The sequence below is a fragment of the Hemiscyllium ocellatum genome, chromosome 3 (genome assembly GCF_020745735.1).
Source record: "Hemiscyllium ocellatum isolate sHemOce1 chromosome 3, sHemOce1.pat.X.cur, whole genome shotgun sequence".
Classification (NCBI taxonomy): Eukaryota; Metazoa; Chordata; class Chondrichthyes; order Orectolobiformes; family Hemiscylliidae; genus Hemiscyllium; species Hemiscyllium ocellatum.
In genome coordinates, this window is record NC_083403.1 from 102,631,797 (window position 1) to 102,658,139 (window position 26,343).

The window sequence follows — 26,343 nt, forward strand, 5'->3', positions numbered from 1 at the left end:
ATCGTTCCATTCCAATGACTTGAACACATGGCCCAGATTGGCTCTCCAGTAGTAGTACTGATAGAGCATTGCACTATTGACAATATTGCACATTGCCTGAAACATTCAACAGAGACCTTGTTTGTTCTCTCAGGTGGTCATGAAAGATTAGATGACTCAGTTTTGAAGAAAAACAGAATTCAAATATTCAAATGTTCTGCTCAACTTTTATCCCTAAACCAGCATTGGTAAGAGATTATCCACTCAATGCAACACTGGTGCTTATGAGATTTTGCTTTCCGCAAATTGGCTACTGTACGTCTTAGATCCCAGCACTGAGCACACTTTAAAAGAATTAATTTGTAATAAAGCATATTTCTTTAATACTGAAATAAATGTCTGCTATGATCAGTTGACCAACTGTTCCAGGACTAACATCAACATGGGCCCAAAATAGGCAGGTATTAGACAGAAATGAGCTCACCAATTTTGTGCTCAGCCACACTCATCTCTGTTCAATTAGACCCATGTCGTTGTTGGCAGCAGGGAAAGTGGTGGTTGGTTGTGCTGCGTTACATTCTCAGGACAAGGGGCCAATCACTTAGAACTGAGATAAGGAACAATTACTTCACTCAAAAGGATTTGGAATGTTAGGAATTCCCCACACCAAAAGGTTGTGGATGCTCTATTTTGAATATATTTAAGGCTGAGATGAACAGATGTTTGTCTCTTGGGCAAGTGAGGGATATGGGGAATGGGTAGCCCAAGATCAGCCATAATTGTACTGAACGACATCACAGGCTCAACAGGTCACTTAGTTGACTCCTACTCCTATTTCATGTTCTAACTCCCCGATCCTCTCCTAAACCCATTCCCCCAGCCTATCCCCCACTTCTGTCTCACTCCTCTATCCTCTTCTCTCCTCACGACTGCACAATTCAGTCAATCAATCTTCTTTCCTCACTATCCTCTCACATCACCACCTCACTTCCCAAGCATCTCCCCTGTTCTCTAGGTCACTCTGATTCTCAACACCATCTCATTTCTCACTAAGTCACCTTAAGGTAATAGATTGTCTTCCCTCCTCAATATTTCACTTTCTATGATATTCTGCCTTCCACTCTTAAGTTGCTGTTCTTTTAGAGGTTCTATTGCCCCCTCACCAGTTCACTCTGAGGTAATCACATTTTCTTCATTTTGAAACACTGTTCCCTAGTCACTACCTCACGAGCAGAGGTTGGCTCCTTTCATAGCTTCTCTCTCTGTAGTTTCCATTTTCAAGCACTCACTCCTTGATGCATTACCCCCTCTTCACCACCACATAAAAACTTTGATTCTCCTCAGTGAATCTCATACTCCTTTAAACTGCAGCTTTACTCAAATATGATTTTAAAACTTGATCAGACTTATGGCAAAATGCAAAATTCTTCCTAGAATGCCTTCAGTAACAATCCACTTACCTCTTCCACATATGGTTTCACAAGCACCTGACCAATCAGCGCTTCTGCATCTCTTGTTTTGTCTATGGTCGCATACGTCCGTAAACAAGGACGTACAATCTCAACATTGGCAGTTTGCAGGCCTTCCAATAGCAGCCCTTCCAGCGACTGCTGAAGCATGGCTGTGATTCCAGCTATTCGCTACAAACAAAGTTCAAAACACGTGATGCAAATTGTACTGGCATACATAAATACAGAATTGATTGGTGGAACAGGTGTAACAACATTCGACGCTCGGACCAAACAAGTCAAATTTAGAGAAATACAGGTTTTAAAAAAACAATTGCTCTCTTGTCATGAATGACTCAAGTGCTCCTCCTGCTACTGCATTTAGTTCTGGACACCACATCTCAGGGAAAGATTTACTGGCTTCGGAGTGGTCGTGAAGTGATTCATACAATCCTCCCAGGACTGAAAAAATTAAGCTATGAGGATTGTGAGGCTATGCATAGTCGACACTTATATTCCCGCCAGTATAGTAGATAGAAAGATGATCTGATGGTACATTGAAGTTAACGACATGAATTGATAGGGTAAAGGGAGAAATCATTTCCAATTGATGGAAAACATAGGGGATAAGCTTAACATCAGGGCTAGATCACACAGAAGTGACAATAGGAAGCACCTCTTCACAAAAACGATCATGATAAATCTGGAACTTCTGCAAACACCAGTTAAGGTGGGCGAGGTGGGGCGAGTCAATTGAAAACATTATGATTGGAATTGGTAAGACTTATGTCATTAAGGGCAATCAAAGCAATGCAACCAAGACAGGTAATTGAAATAAAAATGTGGATTATTTATGATCTACTGAATAGAAGAGCAGGGTGTGCATTGGATTGATCTACTCCTGCTCCTATATCATGGAATTGTTATGGCGCAGGAGGCCTATTGGCCCTTTGTGCCTGCTTCATTGCTATTTTCTAGTGCCAATCACCTTTTTTTTTACCCACATCCATGCACACCATTTCTATCCAAATAATCATCCAATGCCCCAATTAAGCCTCAATCGAACCTGCCTCCAGCATGCTTCCAACCAGTGAATTCAATATTCTACTATTCACTGTGTGAAAATGATTTTGCTCATAGTATCCACGGGTCGTTAGCACATCACTTCAAATCTATGCCTTGTCGTTCTTGTTCTTTCTACAATGGGAACAGATTCTCCCTATCTATTCTAACCAGCCCACTGATGAAAACATCTATCAAATTGCCTCTCAAGTGCCTTCTCTCCAAGGAGAAAAGTTCCGACTTCTTTAATCTATCTTCATAACTGAAGTTTCTAATTCCTGGAACCATTCATGTAAATCACTTCTGCATGCTCTCTGATGCATTCACATCTTTCCTATAATGTGCAGCCCTCAGCTTTACACCTTACTCCAGCTATGGTCTAACAAGCCTCTTATACAAGTTCAACATCACATCCATGTCAATGTTAATAAAGCTGAGAACACTATTTAAGGCTCTCTCTATCTGTCCTGCCACTTTCAATGATCTAGGTAAAAACAAGAACTGCAGATCCCGGAAACCAGAGTCTAGATTACAGTGGTGCTGGAAAAGCACAGCAGATCAGACAGCATCTGAGAAGCAGGAAAATCGACATTTCGGGCAAAAGCCCTTCATGAGGAATAGAGGCAGGGTGCCTGCAGAGTGGAGAGATAAATGAGAGGGGGGTGGGGGTAAAGTAGTATAGAGTACAATAGGTGAATGGGGATGGGGATGGAGGTGATAGGCCAGAGAGGAGGGTGGAATGGATAGGTGGAAAGAAAGATAGGCTATGTTGGCTACGTAGAACAGTCCATCTTTCGTAGTTACATCGGCACCACTCACCACCTCTTCCTCCGCTACATTGATGACTGCATTGGTGCCACCTCGTGCTCCCACTAGGAGGTTGAGCAATTCATCAACTTCACCAAAATATGTTGTGGTTCTGTTCGCCGAGCTGTGAGTTTTTGTTGCAAACGTTTCGTTCCCTTTCTAGGTGACATCCTCAGTGCTTGGGAGCCTCCTGTGAAACGCTTCTGTGCTGATTCCTCCGGCATTTATAGTGGTTTGAATCTGCCGCTTCCGGATGTCAGTTGCTGCCCGCTGCAGTGGCCGATATATAGGGTCTAGGTCGATGTCTGTTGATTAGACTTTGTGGATGAGTATTCTATCAACAGACACATTGACCTAGACCCTATATACCGGCCACTGCAGCGGACAGCAACTGACAACCGGAAGCGGCAGATTCAAACCACTATAAATGCCGGAGGAATCAGCACAGAAGCGCTTCACAGGAGGCTCCCAAGCACTGAGGATGTCACCTAGAAAGAGGACAAAACGCTTGCAACAAAAACTCCCAGCTCGATGAACAGAACCACAACAACGAGCACCCGAGCTACAAATCTTCTCACAAACTTTGATCACCAAAATATTCCAGTCCAACCTGAAATTCACCTGGAACATCTCTGACACCTCCCTCCCCTTCCTGGACCTCTTCATCTCCATTAATGATGACCAACTTGACACTGACATTTTTTTACAAACTCACAGACTCCCACAACTACCTGGATTACACCTCTTCCCACCCTACCTCCTGCAAAAACGCCATCCCGTATTCCCAATTCCTCCACCATATCTGCTCCCAGGAGGACCAGCTCCACCACAGAATACACCAGATGGCCTCCTTCTTTAGAGACTGCCATTTCCCTTCCCACGTGGTTAAAGATGCCCTCCAACACATCTTGTCCACGTCCCGCCCCTTCGCCCTCAAACCCCACCCCTCCAACCGTAACAAGGACAGAACCCCCCTGGTGCTCACCTTCCACCCTACCAACCTTCGCATAAACCACATCATCCGAAGACATTTCCGCCACCTCCAAATGGACCCCACCACCAGGGATATACTTCCCTCCTCACCCATTTCCGCAAAGACCATTCCCTCCGTGACTACCTGGTCAAATCCAAGCCATCCAACAACCCACCCTCCCTTCCGTGCACCCTCCCCTGCCACAGCAGGAATTGCAAAACCTGCACCCACACCTCCTCCCTAAGCTCCATCCAAGGCCCCAAAAGAGCCTTCCACATTCAAAGTTTTACCTGCACATCCATCAATACCATTTATTGTATCTGTTGCTCTTGATGCGGTCTCCTCTACATTGGGGAGACTGGACGCTTCTAAACAGAGCACTTTAGTGGAACATCTCCGGGACACCCGCACCAATCTACCCCACTGCCCTGTGGCCCAACATTTCAACTCCCCACCCCCCTCCCCCCACTCTGCTGAGCACAGGCAGGTCCTGGGCCTCCTCCACCGTCATACCCTCACCAAACGACGCCTGGAGGAAGAACGCCTCATCTTCCACCTCAGAACACTTCAACTCCATGGCATAAATGTGGATTTCACCAGTTTCCACATTTCCCCTTCCCCCACCTCACCCCAGCTCCAATCTTCCAACTCAGCACCGCCTTCATGAATTGTCCTACCTGCGTATCTTCCTCTCTGACGTATCACCTTCATCCCCACCCCCCATTCAACTCTTTGCTACCTTCCCCCATCCTCCTCTGACCTATCATCTCCACCCCCATCCACCTATTGTACTCTATGCTACTTTCTCCCCACCCCCACTCCCCTCTCATTTATCTCTCCACCCTGCAGGCACCTTGCCTCTATTCCTGAAGGGCTTTTGCCCGAAATGTCAATTTTCCTGCTCCTCGGATGCTGTCTGACCTGCTGTGCTTTTCCAGCATGTGCACAGCTGTTCAGGCAGCATCCAAAGTGCAGCAAAAACGACGTTCGGGCAAAAGCCCTTCATCAGGCCCTTTCCTGATGAAGGGCTTTTGCCCGAAATGTCGATTTTGCTGCACTTTGGATGCTGCCTGAACTGCTGTGCTCTTCCAGCACCACTGAGCCAGAATCTGGTTTCCAGCATCAACAGTCATTGTTTTTACCTTTTCCAGCACCACTCTAATCTAGACTTTCAATGATCTGTTCACATATACCCATATCCTCTGTTCCTACAGTCACTTTAGAATTGAATCCTTTATTAAATCGTGTTTTTCAATGTTCTTCTGACCAAAATGCAACACTTCACACTTCTCTGCATCAAGCTGCATTTATCAACCATATATGCCTACTTTATCAATTTGTCAATGTCCTTTTAGAAATTTGAGACTCTCCTCCATAGTTTACATTTCTTCAAACTTTTGTGTCATCTGCAAACTTTTAAATTGTCAGGAAAAGTATAGGTCCCAATTCTGACCTCTGGCTATCTCCATTGTAAATCTTCCTCCAGCCCAAAACTATCCATTGACCATCACTGTTCTCTATCACGCAGTCAATTTTGTATCCACATTGTTACTGCCCCATTTATGCCATGACTTAGAACCTTCCTCAAAGTCTGTTGCATGGCACCATATCAAATGCTGTCTGGAAATCCATGCATACCACTTCAAAAGTATTACCCACATCAACCTCATCTGTTGCATCTTCAAACAAAACTCCAGTGAGTTGATGCAACACAATTCTAGAAATCTATGTTGACTCATTCTAATCAACCCACATTTTTCCATGTAATTACCAAGTCTAGCCTGAATAATTGTTTGTAGAAGTTGCGGCCATAAGAAACACTTGCTCAGTCTAGAAACACTTGCTCCCGGAATTTGAGTCTTTATTTGGGTATCTAAAATCTCCCATAATGACTACACCATAACTAAGGCATTTCGCTGTAACTTCCCTATAGGTCTGTTCCTCCACATTCTTTTCACTAGTTGGTGGCCTATAGACCACACAGAGCAACGTAATTGCACCCTTTTTATTACATAGTTCTAGACAACTTGACCCTGTCCTCGAATCCTCTGAGACATTGTATTTGTCCAGCATTGCAATGCTTCCTTAACCAATATTGCTATCCCTCTTCCTTTCTTTCTTTTTCTAATCTTTCCTAAACAATAATACCCAAGAATATTTTAAGGCCAATCTTGTTCTTTCTTGAGCCAGGTCTTCTCCACCATTACAAAATCATAATTCCCACATTACGATGTGCACTTGTAATTTCCCAACTTTCTTTAAATACATGTATGTTAACTGTCTTTTGGATTTCCTTTCTTATTCTGATTTTATATTGTCTATGCTAGTGCCAGCTATATCCCTAAGAATTTTACAGGCCCTGCCATTGTTTTCATTGGTCTTCTTATGCTCCTACCCCCTGTTAAATTAGTTTAAAGCCCTCCCAGTTGCAATAGTGAAATGTGCTACAATGAACTCATTCTCAGCTTTTTTCACGTGCAGACTTGCACGGGTGCCATCTTCCCAGAGCCAGCCCCTAATACCCCAGGAATCCAAGGTCCTCTTTCCTGCACCATCTTTCCAGCCACACATTCATCTGACCTATTCTCCTATTTCAATACTGACTTGCATGTGGCATTGGAAGTAATCCAGAGATTGCTATATTGCTTGCTAACTTTCTACTTTGGCTCCCTAAATTCTGAGTCTAGGACCACATCCTTCTTCGTACAGAAGTCACTGATACCAATGAGGACCACAACTCTTTGCTGGTCCATTGTTCCATTCCTTTACCCTTCCAACCACCACGTGCGCCCCCACCCACCCAACCAATCTTCCCTTGACCCTGGCACCAAGGAGACAATATATGATCCTGCAGTCAAGTTGACAGTGGTAGAAATGTCTGCCTGTTCCCCTACCTATTGAACGACTTAACGCTATTACTCCTCTCTTCTTTTTCCTCCCTTACTGTACAGTCGGGTCACTCATGGTACTGGAAGGCTGGCTCTGACTTCACTCTGTTGAGGAAGCAGCAACCTCAGCAGCTTCCAAAACCAAAAACTAGTTTGTGAGCAGGACCCCCACGGGTCTCCTACGCTACCTGTTTCCCTTGAACTACCTAGCAGTTACCCATTCCCTTCTTTCGTCCAGTCCCTTAAGCTGCATGTGACTACTTTTCTAAATGTGCCAAACATCTAATACTCAGCCTCAAAATCAATAGCTGTCATTCTTGGCATTCTGAGATGAGCATTCAGTTCCAATTTTAATTTAAACTTCACCTGTAAAAATAGTGAGATTTGCACCCTGTTCACTATTAGCTGAAGCCTCTGGATGAACAGTTCAAATATATTACCATGTTACAATAGTCTTACCATGAATATATAAATTGAAAAAAAGTTCCCTAAAGTATTTCAAATAACTGCACTTGAATTATATATGTCTACCTTGCGTATACAGGAGAACTGGGTCCATCAAAAATAGTCCAAATCAGACATGGATAACTATTAAATGCCACAAAACTTCTGAGACCCAGAGATTCAAGAATCCTACATGGCAGTCAGTATGAAAGTGACTGCAATTCCTGGGTTTTAGATTAATTATCAAATTCCGGGATGATTAGCAAGATGAACATAAAGGACAGCAGCAAAGCTCTGTGGAATTCCTTTGTCATCCTAAATTAGATCCACTTCTTTCCCCAGTCACATAGAGATTATCCAATAAAATAGGCAGATTACGGCATCCAATTAGTCAGTGTCAAAGTAATCCCTTCAACTATATATTCATGTAGCAGCTGATACTCCTATAAGGAGTCATTCCAAGGTCACTGCACAGTGCAGCAGCTTAAGCAAGCTGAAAGTGGAATCTCTGTCCCTCAGTGGGTGGAAGAATGCCCTCAGAATTGATCAACAGCTCTAATGGCCGCAGCTTCATCAAAACTCAGTTGAGAGCACTGTGTGGAAATAAGCACATGTTGGACTTTGATGGATCCTGGAACCAAAGTTCATTGCTTTTAAAATGGGGAGGAAGCAGACACCCTAGGGAAGGGAACAGGAGGGGGTAGGGGGGAATAGGAAAGGGAGAGAGTACACCAACAGGCACAGGACACTCCCTGAATGATGTGCACCATCCACACAGCCAATCCTTCCCATCTATTTAACAATCTTTGTTTAAACAAAACACAGCTTGCTCACGCCAACCATATTATGGTGCAGGCAGTGTCATATTCCAATTGGCTTAGTAACAAGCTCAACCGACAATTAATTATTTATTTTAAACTGGCAAGTCAGCTGGCGTGAAATATGTATTATAAGGAATAACAATTGAATAAAACAGATTAGACAGACACAGAGTCTTTTCCGGTTCGTCAGTGTTGATTTTTGATCTATTGTTTGACCCATTACAGTGATACAGTCTTTGACGACAGCTCCCTCTGACCAATTTACCTGCAGACTGCCCTCATTCTTTTATATTTTCATGGTTCCTGCTGCAGAATGAGAACTGCAGTAAACCCAACAACAAATGGTACACTTACGGGTCTCACTTTGTCCAAAAGGGGCATTCCTTTGCTCTGCACAGCATGAAAATGTAACTGGTTAAATTCAGTCCCAATTCTTTCCAGCATTTGTCCAGCTAAGGAAGGACTATTCAGGGAAAAAAAAGAAAAAAAGTTAAGTGTACGTGTTGGTTCGGACTTTTAAAAAAGTTAATGACAATTGCAGATGTTGAGAACCACTTTACACTGTCCCTAAAGGCAACACATTAGAGCTGAGAAACCAGTCAAATCTGGACCCTGACACAAACTACTTCGTCGTTCCTGACAATCATGAAATATTCAGGAGTGAGAGTGGCCAATGACTAAAAGGTCAGAAAACCTTGCTAAAAAAAAAACATGCAATTACATCTCTTCTTATAGGGTTATAGAGTTAGAGATGTACAGCACGGAAACAGACCCTTCGGTCCAACCCGTCCACGACGACCAGATATCCCAACCCAATCTAGTCCCACCTGCCAGCACCTGGCCCATATCCCTCCAAACTATTCCTATTCATAAACCCATCTAAATGCCTTTTAAAATGTTGCAATTGTACCAGCCTCCACCACTTCCTCTGGGAACTCATTCCATATGTGTACCAACCTCTGCGTAAAAAAATTGCCCCTTCGGTCTCTTTTATATCTTTCCCCTCTCACCCTAAACTTATGCCCTCTAGTTCTGGATTCCCCGACCCCAGGGAAAAGACTGTCTATTTATCCTATTCATGCCCCTCATAATTTTGTAAACCACTATAAGGTCATCCCTCAGCCTCTGATGCTCCAGGGAAAACAGCACCAGCCTGTTCAGCCTCTCCCTGGCTCAAATCCTCCAACCCTGGCAACATCCTTGTAAATCTTTTCTGAACCCTTTCAAGTTTCACAACATATTTCCAATAGGAAGGAGACCAGAATTGCTCACAATATTCCAACAGTAGCCTAACCAACGTCCTGTACAGCCACAACATGACCTCCTGACTCTTATACTCAATACTCTGATCCATAAAGGAAAACATACCAAATGCCTTCTTCACTATCCTATCTACCTGTGACTCCACTTTCAAGGAAATATGAACCTGCACTCCAAGGTCTCTTTGTTCAGCAACACACCCTAGTCCTTACCAGTTAAGTGTATGAGTCCTGCTAAGATTTGCTTTCCCAAAATGCAGCAAATGAATTAAACTCCATCTTCCACTTCTCAGCCCATTGGCCCATCTGATCAAGATCGACTGACAGTGAAATTTAAATACCTCCAGGCCATTTCAAATGGATGGAATAATTAGAATTCCAAATAGAAAAGAATATTAGCTTATCCTTTGTTTACCTTCAATTACTATCAAGATTGTGGGCCAATGCATTAATCAAATTATGAAAGTGATCCCAGCATTTCAGCATTCAATGCTGTTGGTACATCTAACACAGATAAAGCCCATACTAACAACAGAAAGTGACCTTTTGAATTATATACATATGAAGTGAAAAGAAAAGGCTATGAATAGCAGGGCTTTGCAAATATTTTCTAAAATTACCCCACTTTTACACAGCAATTTCTCAAGAACAATTGGGATGGGCAACAGAGACTGGTCTAGCCAGAGATGCTCGCATCCCATGAACAAATACATTTGCATTTTTAAAAACCTCTTAAATTAATATGAAATTAGAGATTAGCAAAAAAAAACTGCAATATATAATGTAGAAACATTTTGTATATTATTAAAGATAACGCTATACATGAACACAAAATAATACATCATATAATTATGAAAGTCTGTGTTGTTGAAAAAAATCATGAAAACATCTTAGATATTCAGGCGTAACTTAACTCAGAAGACTCTCTGTAACCCCTTCTCTGCCTCTCCTACACACTCACATTGTAATTCTTCCTCTTAGCCCCAACCCATCACTCACATTGTAATCAGCTACTCTCATAGCCTCACCCACACATTCTCATTGTAATCAGCAGCACCCCACCCTCATGCACAACTCACTTTGTAATTAGCATCCCTCTTCCCCAAGCTATCACTTACATTATAATCAGCTCACCTCTAACCCTGTCCACACACACTCACTGCAATCAGCTGCATCCCACCCTCACTCACCCACCCACCTACATCATGATCTGCACCCCATTCCCCTAAGTCATTCACATTATAATCAACTACCCCCACAATCCTTATATTATAATCCCACTCACCCCTTACCATCACTCACACATTACAAATATATTTATTAATGAAACAAAAGCAGATTTAAAGTACATTTCAAAAATGTAGGAGGGTTGCTCTGTGTACAGTACCCCTCACAGAAAGCTGCTCTGTCAGCAGCTGACATTGGCACATGCCCAGAATGGCACAAAGACCAGCACTGATGACATGCACCCGCAGAACAGCACAAACATCAGTATTTGCACAGAATGAAGCGCGCAAATTGATCTCCATTGGAATCACACTATTGCCAACACAAGTAAGTGTTGAAAATACTGTTCCCTAATTCTTCAGTGACGTTATAGCCAAATCATGCTGCCAACATGCTCGTTATCCCAGAACTACCTGTATCAACTAACTTTTTTGACATTTTTACCTTTTACACATAAACTGGGTTTAAACTTATACTTATTATTCAAAAATCTTGCATATTAAAGAACAGAAAAAGAAATCAGAACAATGAAGACATGAGAACTTATGAAACAGTTTGTAGATAAAACCTTCATCTGTGAAGTTAATTATGCAGCTTTTTAAAATTAATTTCGTGATAAAATTAAAATAAACTGAGAAATGATATGTATCAATCTACCTTTCACAATGTGATACAATCCTTTTCCTGCATAATGATAAACTCTACAGGTGCTCAGACTGCAGCATTGCCCTGAAGCTAATTGAATGGATCCAGTTTATCAAACTCCAGTTTAAGTGTTTGAAATACACTATAGTTTACTGTAAAAACAAGAGCAACTTAAAGACACAGGTACAGGATTAGGCTATTTCCCATTGTGAACTATATTGTTGCAGTTTCCGGAGTTTGAAGATTAAGTTCTTAGATACTCCTAAATCATGGAAAGAAAATCAGAGCAGCACAGAAAAAAAAAATTGTTCATCCCCTTCCCCAACCAACATATTTTTGAAACATATCAACATTAGTGTAAAATTATCAGAAATGGGAAAATATGGGTGTTTAACAGGCAAGTTGGAAATCACAATGAAACCCCCAAGAAGAAGTCCAAAGTTAACAACCAAATTCCTGGGCCATTTAATTTTACTGATGATCAAATTTTCTTATTCAAAACCATATTTTAAAGCTATATCAAAATACTATGTTTAAAAAAACATACTAGTTTCAAAAAAATTTTGATTGATCCAATTGCTTTGTCCTTTCTAAATACTTTGTAAAGAATCAAATTTAAATTCTTTCTAGGATTAGCTAATTAACTGGAAGAAATTTGCGCTTGTCAACCCAAAAATAGGCCATTTAGACTAAATGGTCTGTGCCAGTGTTGATGATTCACTTCAATCTCTTCCCACCTCTGCATTTCACTGTATTAACATCTCATCCTTATTCATGTGTTTGCACACATTCTCCTTAAATGCATTTATGCTACTTGCTTGAATCACTCCTTGTGGCAGCAAATGACAAATTGTTGCCACTCTCTGGCTAAAGATGTTTCTCCTGATTTCCATTTATAAATTAGCAGTGACCACCCAGTTTGTCCCCCTCATTCCCATCTCCTCTTTCACAAATTCTTTATGTTTAATTCTTTGAGGCAAATTTTCAATTAGCTTCAAGTCTCTAGTGCAAAACAAAGTTAAAAGGAATATGCAGGCACAATTTCCACTTTAAAAATTGCAGTGACTAATTTTAGGCTCATTCTTTGCAAGAACAATAAGATTTGGTAAAAGACAAGGGAGACTGACAATCACAAATGTAATGTTGACTGTGTGATTTATCTACATTTTCAATATCATTTATTGCAAGGTTGGATTGTTTGATTTTTGAGTTAGTAGCATGTTGGTTTTCTGCATACCTTAAATTAATTATTAACTTGCAAATATTTCTATAGCCACAGTGATTTCTTTTAAAACAATTGTTGGAAGCCTAGCTTTAGAGCTAGTGGGATTTTGTTTACCTTAGTTTTGGGTTGCAGCATCATACATAATGAGGCTTCAAGGCTTACAGGTTTCTGGAACTTTTTTTTAAGCATAAGGGAAACACTTGTAACTTCGGTTTTTTTTACTTTGAGTTTTGGGAAATCTTGTTAAGACTTTGGATAAATATGGCTGTACAGAGTAACAATCCTGAGAAGGTTAAGATATAGTGAACTAGTTTACCTTAGGATGAAAAGTTAATGCTAATCATAGACCAGAAGTGTTGGGATAAAACCCTGAAAAGGCTACCTAAAGCTGAGTTTGTTTAAACTCAGGTGTGTAATAGATCTGCACTTCCAGGCTATATCTTAAAGTCACAAGTAACTTAAACATATCGGATATTAGAGACAGGGATCTAGTGGTACCATATGAGTATTGATTTCAGGTACAATACAAGATGTGTTTTGAGTATTATACAAAAGATTTTTTTTTCAATTTATAAAGGAATGCTTTGGATTAATGGGATTAAATTTTCACTGGGTGTTTTAAAAATGTGTTATAATGCCTTTATGTTTTATTCTATTTTATCTTCCTTTCTTTTGTTAGTAAACTTCTGCTGTATTGTTAAAGCAAAATCAATAGTATTACTTCAATGTTTCAGAGAGAGACCACTTGGTTAAAGCCAAAATAAATCAAAATATGATCTATCAAGCCCAGCGTCAGTCTGGAATCTGATCTGTCCATAATAACATCAGCTGGGATTATAACACAAATTTTACCCTCATTATCATCCATAACTCTGGATCAAAGGGGAATTACCACTCCACCTATTAGGCTGCGGTGGATTACAACTCAACCATCAGTTGCACTATTTTCAAGTCACAATGCTGTGTTACCTCTCATGTACAACAGCTGAATGCTTGGCTATGACGTTTCAAAAAAAAAATGCAGAGGACAAAATACTTACCTACTTGCTTCAAAGGGGGAAGCCTCTTTGGAAGACTGAGAGTGAAGGATCTTTTCAATCTTTTCCACCGATCGGATTACGTGAAGGAGTCTTAACACACACATCTGCAAAGATACACATGTATAAAGTAGAAGTGTTTATGACAGTCAACTTACTTAATACCTTCAACTCTTAGCTATAAAGCACAACTTATATTCTTACATCAATATACAACTTCAATGTATAGGTTTCGCTCACCAGGATTCTCACTCATGCCCCCACTTGTGACAAGTGAAATGTCCAAATGTTACGATACTGTATGTGTAACAGCTGCAACCAAATCAGTTTCAATGTGTAATTGTCCTCCAGGTATAAGCTTATTTGAAAATAAGACTGACTTAGATCCAGAAATTACATATACTCATGGTTGGATTTTACATACGTATACAATTCATGGTCTATTGACATGAACAATGCTTTAATCTCAAGGACCCATGAGTTGCTTCTAATCCTGGCAGAAATAAAAATAGGTTTAGTATGTTTTATTGCATGTGACACATTTCTACATGCACACACAATCGTTCCAAAGAGCCAATGATAGTTCAGTGGATAACACATTAGCCACGTAGTCAGAAGGTTGTGAATGAAAACAAATACACAAATGGAAGTAGTGGCAAAACAGCATCCATTACACGATTAGATTTGATGAGATACGGGACAAAATAAAAGGTTTTAGAACCAATACATATAAGGTTTAAAAGGGCCAAATCCAAAAGAAGTGCTTAAAACATGAAATCAAAGAGCAGGAGTCCACTCAGTCCATTATGCCTGTGCAAGCCCTTTGAAAAGAAATGAAGAGTTTATGCTTGAAACATCAATTCTCCTGCTCCGTGGATGCTGCCTGACCTGCTATGCTTTTTTTAAAATCAGTCTTCTGAATTCAAGCTGTCTTCTTAAAGTTGTTATTGAATTTGTTTCTACCAATTTTTCAGACGGATCACAGCAACTCATCTCTGGTATTATTGCCAATGGCAATCCTAATCCTATGGCTATTGAGACCTCTATCAAGGCAAACATTTTCTACTTATTTACTGTAGCAAAACTGCCTTACAATTGTTTGACAAAATACCATATAAAAGGCTGGCAAGACAGATGATTTGGCTGGAAAGTTTAGGATTGTTCTCCTTGTAGTAGAATAATTTGTAAGAGATTTGATTGAAACATACAGTATTATAGTAGAGACTGAAAGAAGTAGGAGGGGAAAAATTCGTCCCATTAGTTGATGGCAGAGACTAAATGACAGATTTAAGATTTTGGGTAACAGATATTGAGAGAACGTGGGGAGAATTTGTGTTTTACACAGCACGTGAGAAAAATGTGGAACCCACTGCCCATGGGGGTGAAGGCAGTGAAAGCAATTAATGATTTCAAAGGAAATTTGATGTGCACATGAAGGATACAAAACTGCAGGTGAGAGTGGATTGAGCAGGAGTGTGCAACTGACTGGATTGCTCTGCAAAGAGCCAGCATAGGCTTGTTAGATGAAATGGCCTCCTCTCTACTATGAATTATTCTAATTTTAAATACCTAGACTAAGTAATATCAACCTTTTTTGGCTCTAAGAACAACCCTTGCCTTTCTAGTCTTAAAGTTCAGGTAGCCAAAAACTAGTTTTAAAGAGTGATTTTATATTGCTGAGGAGCAGGAGAATTGATGTTTCGGCCACAAGTTCTTCATCTCTCGACTCTGCAATCCTCACTTTCTCCAAGTAAATGATTTTGTATTTGTCTCTGTCTGTAGAGACAAGTGCCCCAGGGATCAGTCATAAAGTCTCTTACTGTTTCCAATCTGTGTAAACCTGAATTCATTAACACAATGCAAATTAATCAAATCTGCAGATGGAACTAGGCTCAGCATGCAGAATAGGTTGATGCAGCAGCCAAGGAACAGTGAGAGAAAAATTGGAAGTGAATAGAAACGGGCAACAAATGAAATTCATTAACTGTGTAAACGTGAGTGAAAGAAAACTGCAAATCCCGGATATCTGAATCAAAATAGAAATTGCTGGCAGCACTTAATGGCCAAATCATGGCATTGGAGAGGACAGTCAAGGTAGATGTGGAATTCATACATAAAAAGCTCTGCTTGAAATTTTCACCTTCCCTTCTTTCTGCCAGACTTTGCAACCTTAAGGACGAGCTTTCCAGAAAGAAATGCAGATGCTGGAAATCTAAAGCAAAAGCAGAATGTGATTAAGAAACTCAGCAAGTCTTGACAGTGTGTGTGAGTGAATGAATGAGTGAGAGAAAACAGTGTGTCATTGATTGGAGCCCTGCAAGTGACAAAATAGTTTCAAGATATTTAAATTATCACAGGACCCAAGAATCAATGTTAGATGAAATGGTCTCCTCTCTACTATGTATTTTCTAATTTTAAATACCTAGACTAAATAATATCAACCTTTTTAATCACATTACCAGTAAGGTCTATTTTTAACCACCCACTCTCAACATTTTGTAAGGTGGCTCAGGTGCAGCATTAATGAGCAGAAAGCAAAAGGTGAATGCTGCAAATTTGAAGGTCAGAGTGCTCATTTGGAGAATGAGTGTCTCTGCAGCGTATTGAAATACGTCATTACACAGTCAGATTGAGATTTAAACAAATGCAAACAGGTTTGCCACATGGTGTCTCTGTACTCAGAGCCATTGTCACAGGGCCATTACAACCCACTCACAGTAACAAGGTCACAAAAAACATTACATTCCACACTCAGTGACACTGTCTCAGGGTCATGTCGCATTCACAGTGACACTGCTACAGGGCCAAAAAGATCATGTCCCCACTAACTTAACAAACTAATTTATTTAATGCTAAACAGATAAACAAACTCCAAGTAAGAGCAGTATATGTAGAGGATGCACAAAATGTCAACACTTTCACAGCCAAAACTTCAATGTGAAAATAGCCTGCAAAACAAAGTTTCTACCTTTCACACATGACTTCCAATCATGGGATCACTGATCTGACACTGCTCCCTTCAGAATGACAGATATAGTTGACAAAACTGCAGAGGCAACGCTCTAAATCTGTTTGGCGATATCCCAGAACAAATGAAATCAAATTCTGTTTCCCTTCATTGCATTAGATAGAATATCATTCACAGAACTCGCACTACTCATTACTCCCACACACAACTGCCAAATAAACAGAATCACTGCAGCAGAATTCCCGTATTCTGGGTGCATTGGCCTATTAATCTGATGCAAATACTTTGAATACGCCCATCCAAAAATAATGCTAAAACCCAACCCACACAAATTGAGCAATGTAAGGGCGTACATTATTCACAGTAATCCCTGCAATAATCAACTTAACCTGTTTATACTGTGATCGGGAAGGAATCAAATAAATAAAGTCAAGATAGATAAAGGGGCGGCATGGTGGCTCAGTGGTTAGCACTGCTGCCTCACAGCGCCAGGGACCCGAGTTCGATTCCAGTCTCGGGCGACTGTCTCTGTGGAGTTTGCATATTCTCCCGGTGTCTGCGTGGGTTTCCTCCGGGTGCTCTGGTTTCCGCCCACAGTCTAAAGATGTGCAGGTTAGGTGAATTGGTCATGCTAAATTGGCTGTAGAGTTAGGTGCATTAGTTAGGGGGAATGGGTTACACTTTGGAGGGTCAGTGTGGACTAGTTGGGCCGTAGGGCCTGTTTCTACACTGTAGGCAATCTAATCTCATGTGGAAGATGCACCTCAAATTATGTAGTCCTGCTTTCACTAATACTCTGGAGCTTTGGCTGGATTTTCTGCTCCATAACTGGCCTTCTTGCTCCCTGAATAGGCGATGTAACATCCTGTTCAAGGATGTTATTTACACACCTCTAGAGCAAGTGGGACTTCAACCTGGGCCTCCTTGTTAGGGGTGCAGATGCTACCACTACATCACAAGAGAGGCCTTAAAATCCTACTTCTCCCAGGTGGTCTCCCATCTAAGTATTAACCAGACCTGTGTCTGCTTAGCTTCCAACAGAAAATACTTTCAGACCAAAATGGCCGTAGGTATGCACTGAGTGGTGAGAGTTAGGAAATTTCTCAATTCATTGCACCCGCCTTGGGGGAAGGTATCCTGTCAGACATTTGATCTGGGGGATGGGCCAGAATCGTTTGGGTCCACCAGTCCCAACACAGACTGGAGACAGCCACAGGGACTGCCAAGAAACAAAGTGGGTTGTTTAAAAGATTGGTCTTGGTTCTTTGGGAATTCATTACAATTATTTCCTTAAATTTCAGGTCATCTAACTTAAACTTCTCAATCTACGTTACCTTACACCATATTCCTATGCCTTCAATCTATGCTTATGCCAATCCATGTCCCAAGAACCCCCATAGCCCATGTTTCAATTATGTGCCTCATACCCCCATAGTCCCTAATAATTCCCAAGCCAACTCATTCAGTATTCACCTTGGGCAAACCTCAGAGCAAGGGTAAGAAGAAATAAAAGGCCTGAATATCCATTGCAGCCTTCACTATCTTACAAATACACTTACATTGATGAAATCTCTTTCAAAACTTCTCAAACCTCTGACATTTTATTCCTATAAAAATTAGCAAATTTGTATTTATAGTCCCTTGTTGAAACAGCTAATCTTTTGATAACTTCTTTGGGATGTCAGTCAAACTGTGAATATTTAGTAGGTTTTTTTGTTTTATGGATGTTATTTAATAATTAGTTGAGGAAATCAGCCAAACATTAATGATAGCCCTTGGGCAAGTTTAAGTAGCTAATGTAATTGCTAGAACAGATACTTTTCAAGATTTGGCTAGTTTTTTTAATTTGTAAAAGGCTAATATTTAAGTAGCTTCATAATTTGCGATTTTTTGAATATCTTCCTAACACAAGCTGGCTGTTATTTCAATGTTTAAAGGGCTGGAGATTTTATAATTTCACAGTTTGACAGTTCTACAGACTGTGTCCCTAGTCTCTGGAGTGGGACTTAATGAAAGGATATTTATACAAAGACATTCCAAGGATCACACTTCACCATACTTTATATCTGCCTTTAAATAGCATTTGATTAGATGATATTAAATCAAAATTCTGTCTGCACCCTCAAATCGATATTAAAGATTTGAATGGGGAAATGCAGAATGAAAAGCACAGCTTAAAAATAAAGAATCATACATTTAAGAGTGAGGAGGTTTTTTTGCTAAAGAGCCATTAATTTTTAGAATTCTATATCTCTTTTAGCAGTGGAAGCTGGGTCATTGAACATTTTCAAGTCTGACTTAGACAGATGTTCAGTCGATAATGGAATCAAGTGTTATGAAGTTCAGGCATGAAAGTGGACTTTAAGACCAAAGTCAGATCAACTATAACTGGACTGAATGGCAGGGTACGTACAAGTTATCAAGTGATGACTACTACTCCTGTTTCTTACAATCTTCACTGCTGCATTATCTACACAATATACAGTAACTACACAGCAGCAACAACATGCATTAACATTGCGCCTATAACGTCATTGGCTGTAAAGCACTTGGAGATGTCCTTCAGTCACAAGAGGCACTATACAGCTGCATACTTTGCCCAATTATACCAGCTTGTGTTGTTTAAATTCAAAAGCTTAACTAAAAAATACACATACTAAGAGTGGGAAACCACCAGTGAATGAAAGCATAAAGATATTTTAGTTCTAAATAAGTTTATATTAGTTTCATCCTTACCATATGTTGACAACTGCAGTCACAATATTCTAACAACTCCATTCTGTTAAATGCTCCTAATATGATATTAAACAGTATTTCACCTTTTTCTTCCGGATGTCATCTTCTTTAAGCAAACGGTCATCAATGGCTTGAATGCCTTCACTAACTGCCAGCTTGAGACTCTATAGCACAAAAAAAACAGAAAACCTTCTCAGAAAATAAAGACATGACACTTAAAAGCAAAAGGGAGGAATGATTCAAAATTCATACTGTTCTGTGCACTGCAATCTATCAACAATTACAGAAGACTAGTACCAAGCATGTTCAAGTTGCTTCACAACCAATTTATAGTTGAATATCTCAATGGTCATGTTAACAAACAAAACAACTTGATTCCATCAATAAATTAGTAAAGCCACCATTTTTTAAAGCAGATTGTGGAAATAACATCCATAAAACAAAAAAACCTACTAAATAAATTAAACAATTCAACAACTTAAACTTATTAGAGCAGCTTGAATATAGAAAATGTCTCAATTCATAAACTTTCATTGCTTACAGTTGCTGATGTTAGAAAATGTTTTTCTATTGGCCTATTCCTCTTTCAGTAATCTAGGTTCAGTGGCTGGAGTTTACTTTGGGGTTTTGAGCTAACCTTTGTTATTCCACTATTTTAGTTTTGGTTTCACCAGATTGGATACAATTTATATCAATGAGATGCTACACCTTTCAGTTTAGCCACCATTATCTTCATCAAAGTAATCAAATTGATTGGATCCCTGTATTCCCTTCAGTGATCAAACTCATCTCGATTAGTATTCCATCCCTGGGCACAATTAACTTGATATAGCAAGAATTGAAACACAGCAAAAAAAAGATTAAGCAGTGAAAGAACCACACAAAGTGAAAACTTAAAATGAGAAAAGCACACAACAGGAGAGAGGAAAGGCAAAACAAACAGTGACTAAGTGTTTGAGATAGAAACAAGAAATATCAAAAGTGTTCCTTTAATATTGCATGTCCTTATGTACTGCATTTAGTCCACTGTATTTAGCAACTAATTGCTTAACTGTCTAGCCCAGCCCATGCAAAGCCCTACCCATCCATCCCATATTGTACAGAACAGAATTCTCAACCTTACATTTCTCTCTTGCACTCCAGTTGCTAAACAGTGTATTCAAAGTCCTACAGCATGTCATATGGTTCTCAGCAATTATAATCCCTTGGCCAAATGAGTTCTAGCTCAAGGACTTCCTGGCCTAAGGGAAAGCGGGGGGGGAGAGATTGAGACTGATGAGAGAAAACAAGAGAGAGGAAGGAACCACTGAACAAGACAAGGAGATAACTTCATGAAGTTACTCACAGGTGCAAAGACATCTTGCATTTCAGCAGCCGAGCGCAAAGCCACTCTGCTGTCCATGAATGCTAAAGGGCCTCTTCCCTTGCTGTAAAAGCCCTTTGACTCTTACTTTTTGACAGTTCTAGTGATTCATTGTGAAATATGTTTGACTACTACAAATTCAGTTCCCAATAGCTGAAAACCCAGAAGACAAAATTGTTCAGAACTCAAAACTGGCAATCCGACTTGAAGTCCAAATGCTGCAGGTGCAAATGAAGGCACTTTACTGAAGTATCTTTTTACTGTGTTTAACTTTACACATGGTTGACCAGAAGCTATATATGACAAATGTGATAAAATGTCCCCTCTCTCAGCATTATCTTTTTTTTTAATAAGAAAATATAATTTCCATGATTACATCAATAAAATCAGCAAGTTATCAGATGGTTCAACCCAAAGCAGCTTACATTTCCAATTCGCAAGAACCAAAGCTGAAGTTATTGGTTCAGAACTAGTGACGACACAAGGATGAAACACAAAGACATACCATCACCTCTTCTCTCAACTGACCCAATGGTACTGTTAGTTGCTTCAAAGCTCTGTCCATGCCAACCTGAAAAAGAACATCACAATTAAAATCAAAGTATAATTGCAAACAGTTAAAATTACATAGGTCCTATTGAAAGCAGGATTTGCCTTACCAAATTGGTAGAAAGGTTGACAAAGTCTGCATAGTCTTTATTTATCAGTTCTACCATAGCAGTTTTCAGAAGCTTATAATAAAGTTCCAGATCATCCCGAAGAGTTTCCAATTGAACATGTTTTCTGCACTCAGACACAAAATGATCCACATCAAAATCATCCTATAAATGGAAAGCAGTGAACATGTTAAAGAATCAAAATAAATCTCAGACTAATGAACATCTATTTCACTTTTAATACACAGAAGACAGGATACGAACATTTACGACTTGTCCATCTTCAGAATTAATAAATGCAGCTTTCATCAATTATTAAGGAAACCTGAAATATATTGTGGTAAACATACAGCTGTGGAAAGGGAAAAGGTCAAGAATCCAATCTGGATGCTAACAGGACAAATATGTTTACCTTAGTTATTAGGATCTCATGCGAGAGGTAATTAATGACTGAAGTTAATTAAATTTAAGAAACAAATTGACCAGAATCAGAGCAAGTTCTGGTCCAAAGTCAACACGACATGGCTGTGTGGGCAAATGGAAGAACACTAAAGGCAGCAAACCAGGACAGGACATACACAGTTAATGATATGGCCATGGAGTGTGTTGCCTAACAAGACATCTAAGGGGCCAGGTGTGTAGTTACTTGAAAGTGGAGTTGCTGGTGATGAAAAAAAAGTGTTGGCATGCTTGCCTTCACTGGTCAGACACTGAGTATAGGAATTAGGTTGTCACGTTGTAGCTGTACAGACACTGGTGAGGCCACTTGAAGAATCCGGCTTTCAATTCTGGTCACCCTTTTATAGTAAGGATGTTGTGAAAGGGTGTTGAGAGGGTGCAGTAATGATTTACAAGGATGTTGCCAGAACTGGGAAGGCTGAACAGGCTGAGGCTACTTACCCTGGAGTGTTAGAGGCTAAGGGGTGACCTTATAGAGATTTATAAAATCATGAGGGGCAAGTATAACATGAATAGCCAAGGTCATTTTCCTAGGGTGGGGGAGTTCAAAAATAGAGGACATAGGTTTAAGGTGAGAAGGGAAGGATTTAACATGGAACTGAGGGGCAACATTTTCACAGAGAGGTTGGTGTATGTATGAAACAAGCTGCCAGTGGAAGTGGTGGTGGAGGATACAATTACAACATTTAAAAGGCAAGATTTAGAGGGATACGGGTCAAATGCTGGGAAATGGGACTAGATCTGATTGGAATTTCTGATTGGTGCAGACGAGTTGGATCAAAGGGTCTGTTATCCATGCCAGATGATCTATAACCCAATATAAGATCAATTCAAAATAAAGTATTCCTTAACCCACCAAAATGGACAGTCTGGTGGTTTTTATCATTTCTTCTGTTAAAAGACACTGAGTTAATGACAAGTGAAAATTGCTTTAATTGTATAAATGATGTATTAAGATGAAACAGCAAAACAATTCATTTCTCAACTCTCTCAAAATGCAGCACAAAATGCACAATTACATCACTGGAAAAAAAACAAACATGGGTACATGCAATCTTATGACAGCCATTTCATCCAGCAGGAATCTGGTGACAATGGTCTCGGCTCATACCATCATGTAGATAAATGGTAGGGTCATATAAGACATGATTTGGAGATGCTGATGTTGGACTGGGGTGTACAAAGTTAAAAATCACAAAATCGGGTTATAGTCCAACAGGTTTAATTGGAAGCATTAGCTTTCGGAGTGCTGCTCCTTCGTCAGGTGGATGTGGAGCACGTAATTTATAGCAAATGTTCACAGTGTGATGTAACTGCAATTATACATTGAAAAATACCTTGACATATACACACACCGATACACAGACACTCCCATACTCGCATACGCACCTTCTCACAGCTTCAGATTGCTTTACACAAACATATACACACACTCACAACCCCCACCCCAGACAGACAGACACACTCCTACACACACATGCATCCTCTCACAGACTTCGACACTTTACACTCACACACAAATATACATTCTCTCTCTCTCAGACACTCACAAACCCCCACCACAGACACACAAACCCAAACATACACATATACATTTGTGGGGTGAATTTGTACTTGCAGAGTTACATTGTACTTTGCTCAAAAACTGCATGAATCCATGTAAGACTCTGTTAACTCACGTTTTCTGTTAGAATCAGTCTAAACATTATGGCACAGTCAGGGACACAGGGAGCTAACATCTTAACTGAGCTGACACCGATTGTTAGTTAACCTGAGAATGCAACTTTTAAAAAAAGTTTTGTGATTTACATATGAAAGAAGGGAAACTAACATGGTCATTCTAACAGATGAGAGACTTAAACAGTCAAGATTTTTTTAATGCATAATTTCAGTTACATCACACTGTAAACTTTTGTTATAAATTCTTACAATTGTGTACTCCACAACCACCTGAACGAGCAGCACTCCGAAAGCCAGTGCTTCCAATTAAACCTGTTGGACTATAACCTGGTGTTGTGTGTGTTTTTAACTAGGGTCATATAAGTTAACTTCTAAGCAGTGGGGTCATGGAGTCAGTGAGACAAAACAAGGCTGGGAAAATACATTGCCATTGTCAGTGTTTCAATTATCACGAGCGCAACGACAGAGAACCCAGAAGAATAGGGGATACCCAATACCTGGACCTAAAGGTAATTGAGATATGCGAAAATGATGACATGCCAGGGTAGGGAGGATCTGCTGAAAATGTGTTGCTGGAAAAGCGCAGCAGGTCAGGCAGCATCCAAGGAACAGGAGATTTCTTCAGGGCTTATGCCCGAAACGTCGATTCTCCTGCTCCTTGGATGCTGCCTGACCTGCTGCGCTTTTCCAGCAACACTTTTTCAGCTCTGATCTGCAGACCTCACTTTCTCCTCCCAGGGAGGATCTGCAGCAACATTGCTGGTGTTGTGGCTGATTGACGGGACAGGGTCGTGAGCACAGTTAATGAGAGTTGTTGCAGATCGACAGCTGCTTCTGATGTGACGTGTTGGCCCGAACTGATTAGGGAGAGGAATGGTGCAAACTCATCAGATGGTTGAGAGTGTGGCTTTCCGCAGGGAGATCAGTGAGGGGTTGCTGGAGGTCCCCAAGCTGGCGGCTCAGGCTCGAGCTCCAACCGAACGGGGATGTCGGCTTTGGAGTTGGTAACGAGGCTCAGCACCGCTCCGCCAAGTATATACCTTCATGAACTCATCCTTGTTGAAGCAAAGTGAGTCAGGCCCCATGGGCAAATTGAGCAGCCCTGCCGCCCGCTGTAGCTCCATTCTCCACCGGTTTTCATCGAAGCCGCGGCCTAAACCTCTGTCGACTTGGCAGCTGCCGAGAATGAAGAGGGTACAGGGGGAAGCAAGAGGTATCACGTCCCAGGACCTCCGTCTACAGCGACCTCTGCCGCACGGGAAGACCTATGTCACATTCCCTCCTGCACTATAGAATTGACAATTCAGTGTATTCGATCAACAATTAACTCGCTACTGTGTACCTTGTTTCAGGACTTTACGACATCTGGCGTCCTCTGAAATGCTATAGCAAATCAGTTGTATAAAATCGCTAAGATGCCTCAAAAAAAAGGAATTAAACCAGACGACATGGTATTGTCGTAGAGGCTGGATACAAAATTTGCATAGTCAGAGCCCTGCAAAACCCCTCTGACCAACATCTGGGGGTTGCTGTCAAAATTCAGAGAACTATCTCACAGACTGCAGCATGGTGGCACGGCAGTTAGCACTACTGACTTGCAGCGCCAGAGACCCGGGTTCAATTCCTGCCTCAGGCGACTGACTGTGTGGAGTTTGCACATTCTCCCCGTGTCTGCGTGGGTTTCCTCCGGGTGCTCTGGTTTCCTCCCACAGTCACAAAGATGTGCAGGCCAGGTGAATTGGCCATGCTAAATTGCCCGTAGTCTTAGGTTAGGGGTATGAGTGGGTTACGCTTTGGCGGGTCGGTCGGTGTGGACTTGTTGGCCCAAAGGGCCTGTTTCTTCACTGTAATGTAATCTAAAAGCATTGTCACACTAATAGAAACATACCTTACAGACAACATTTCTGACAGTGCCATCAACGTCCCTGAGTATACCTTGTACCGCCATCTGAATAAACCCAGCATATTGGTATACAGTTGATACAAAATAAAGCAAAGTGGATGTTGGAAACCTAAAACAAAAACCAAAATAGATGAATTAACTCGGCAGGTAAAGCAGTGTCACTTCTGCAATCATAATTGCATATGCAAGGTAAATGAACTCACACCAGTGTATAATTGTTTCAGCCAAGAGCTGAGTTAACAATAATGAAAACTATGTGAAGGAAATATATAATTGTTTTTGTATTAGCTAAAATGTGCATACAAGAATGAAATGTGCCTACAAACAATGGTAGATGTTACAGACAAATAGATAAGGTGCTATAAAGGGAGGGGGGGGTGTAGGTTAAGCTAGATATGCCTTTACAAAGAGTAGTTATAAGCATCTGTTTCCTGCTTCTGCAAAGACAAAAAAGTCTACAATCAAGAGGTCATAAGGCTCAGTATGGGCAAAGAATGGAAAGAAATATTGCTTTAGCAGGCAAGGAAGCAGATGGCAGTGGAGAAAGATATATAACAATGGAACACAGCAGGATGTGGTGAAATGGCCAAGCAGGACATACATTTTGTTATGCACAAGGCCGGATGATGCCAGAGATAAACAGTGGGTTTAGAGTAGTGGGAGATGTAAACAGGGGAGGAGCAATGGGAGGAGGGAAAGGGAAATGAATTGTATATAAGATATGTACTTGCTAAACTCTGTGTGTCTATTTTAGACACCATGC

The 26,343-nt window shown here is 40.6% G+C and overlaps 1 protein-coding gene across 1 annotated transcript in view; it reads right to left on the bottom strand.

The window, feature by feature from the left end:
* cog2 (component of oligomeric golgi complex 2) overlaps positions 1-24,877 on the bottom strand; it is a 77,151-nt gene extending 52,274 nt beyond the window's left edge. The window contains exons 1-7 of the mRNA XM_060821392.1: positions 24,718-24,877; positions 21,542-21,703; positions 21,388-21,453; positions 19,603-19,683; positions 13,819-13,922; positions 8,777-8,885; positions 1,440-1,619 (exon numbers count right to left, since the gene is read on the bottom strand). Coding sequence (XP_060677375.1) covers positions 1,440-1,619; positions 8,777-8,885; positions 13,819-13,922; positions 19,603-19,683; positions 21,388-21,453; positions 21,542-21,703; positions 24,718-24,801 — 786 coding nt within the window. The 5' untranslated portion in view covers positions 24,802-24,877. The remainder of the gene's footprint in view (positions 1-1,439; positions 1,620-8,776; positions 8,886-13,818; positions 13,923-19,602; positions 19,684-21,387; positions 21,454-21,541; positions 21,704-24,717) is intronic.
* Between the last annotated feature and the right edge of the window lie 1,466 nt (positions 24,878-26,343).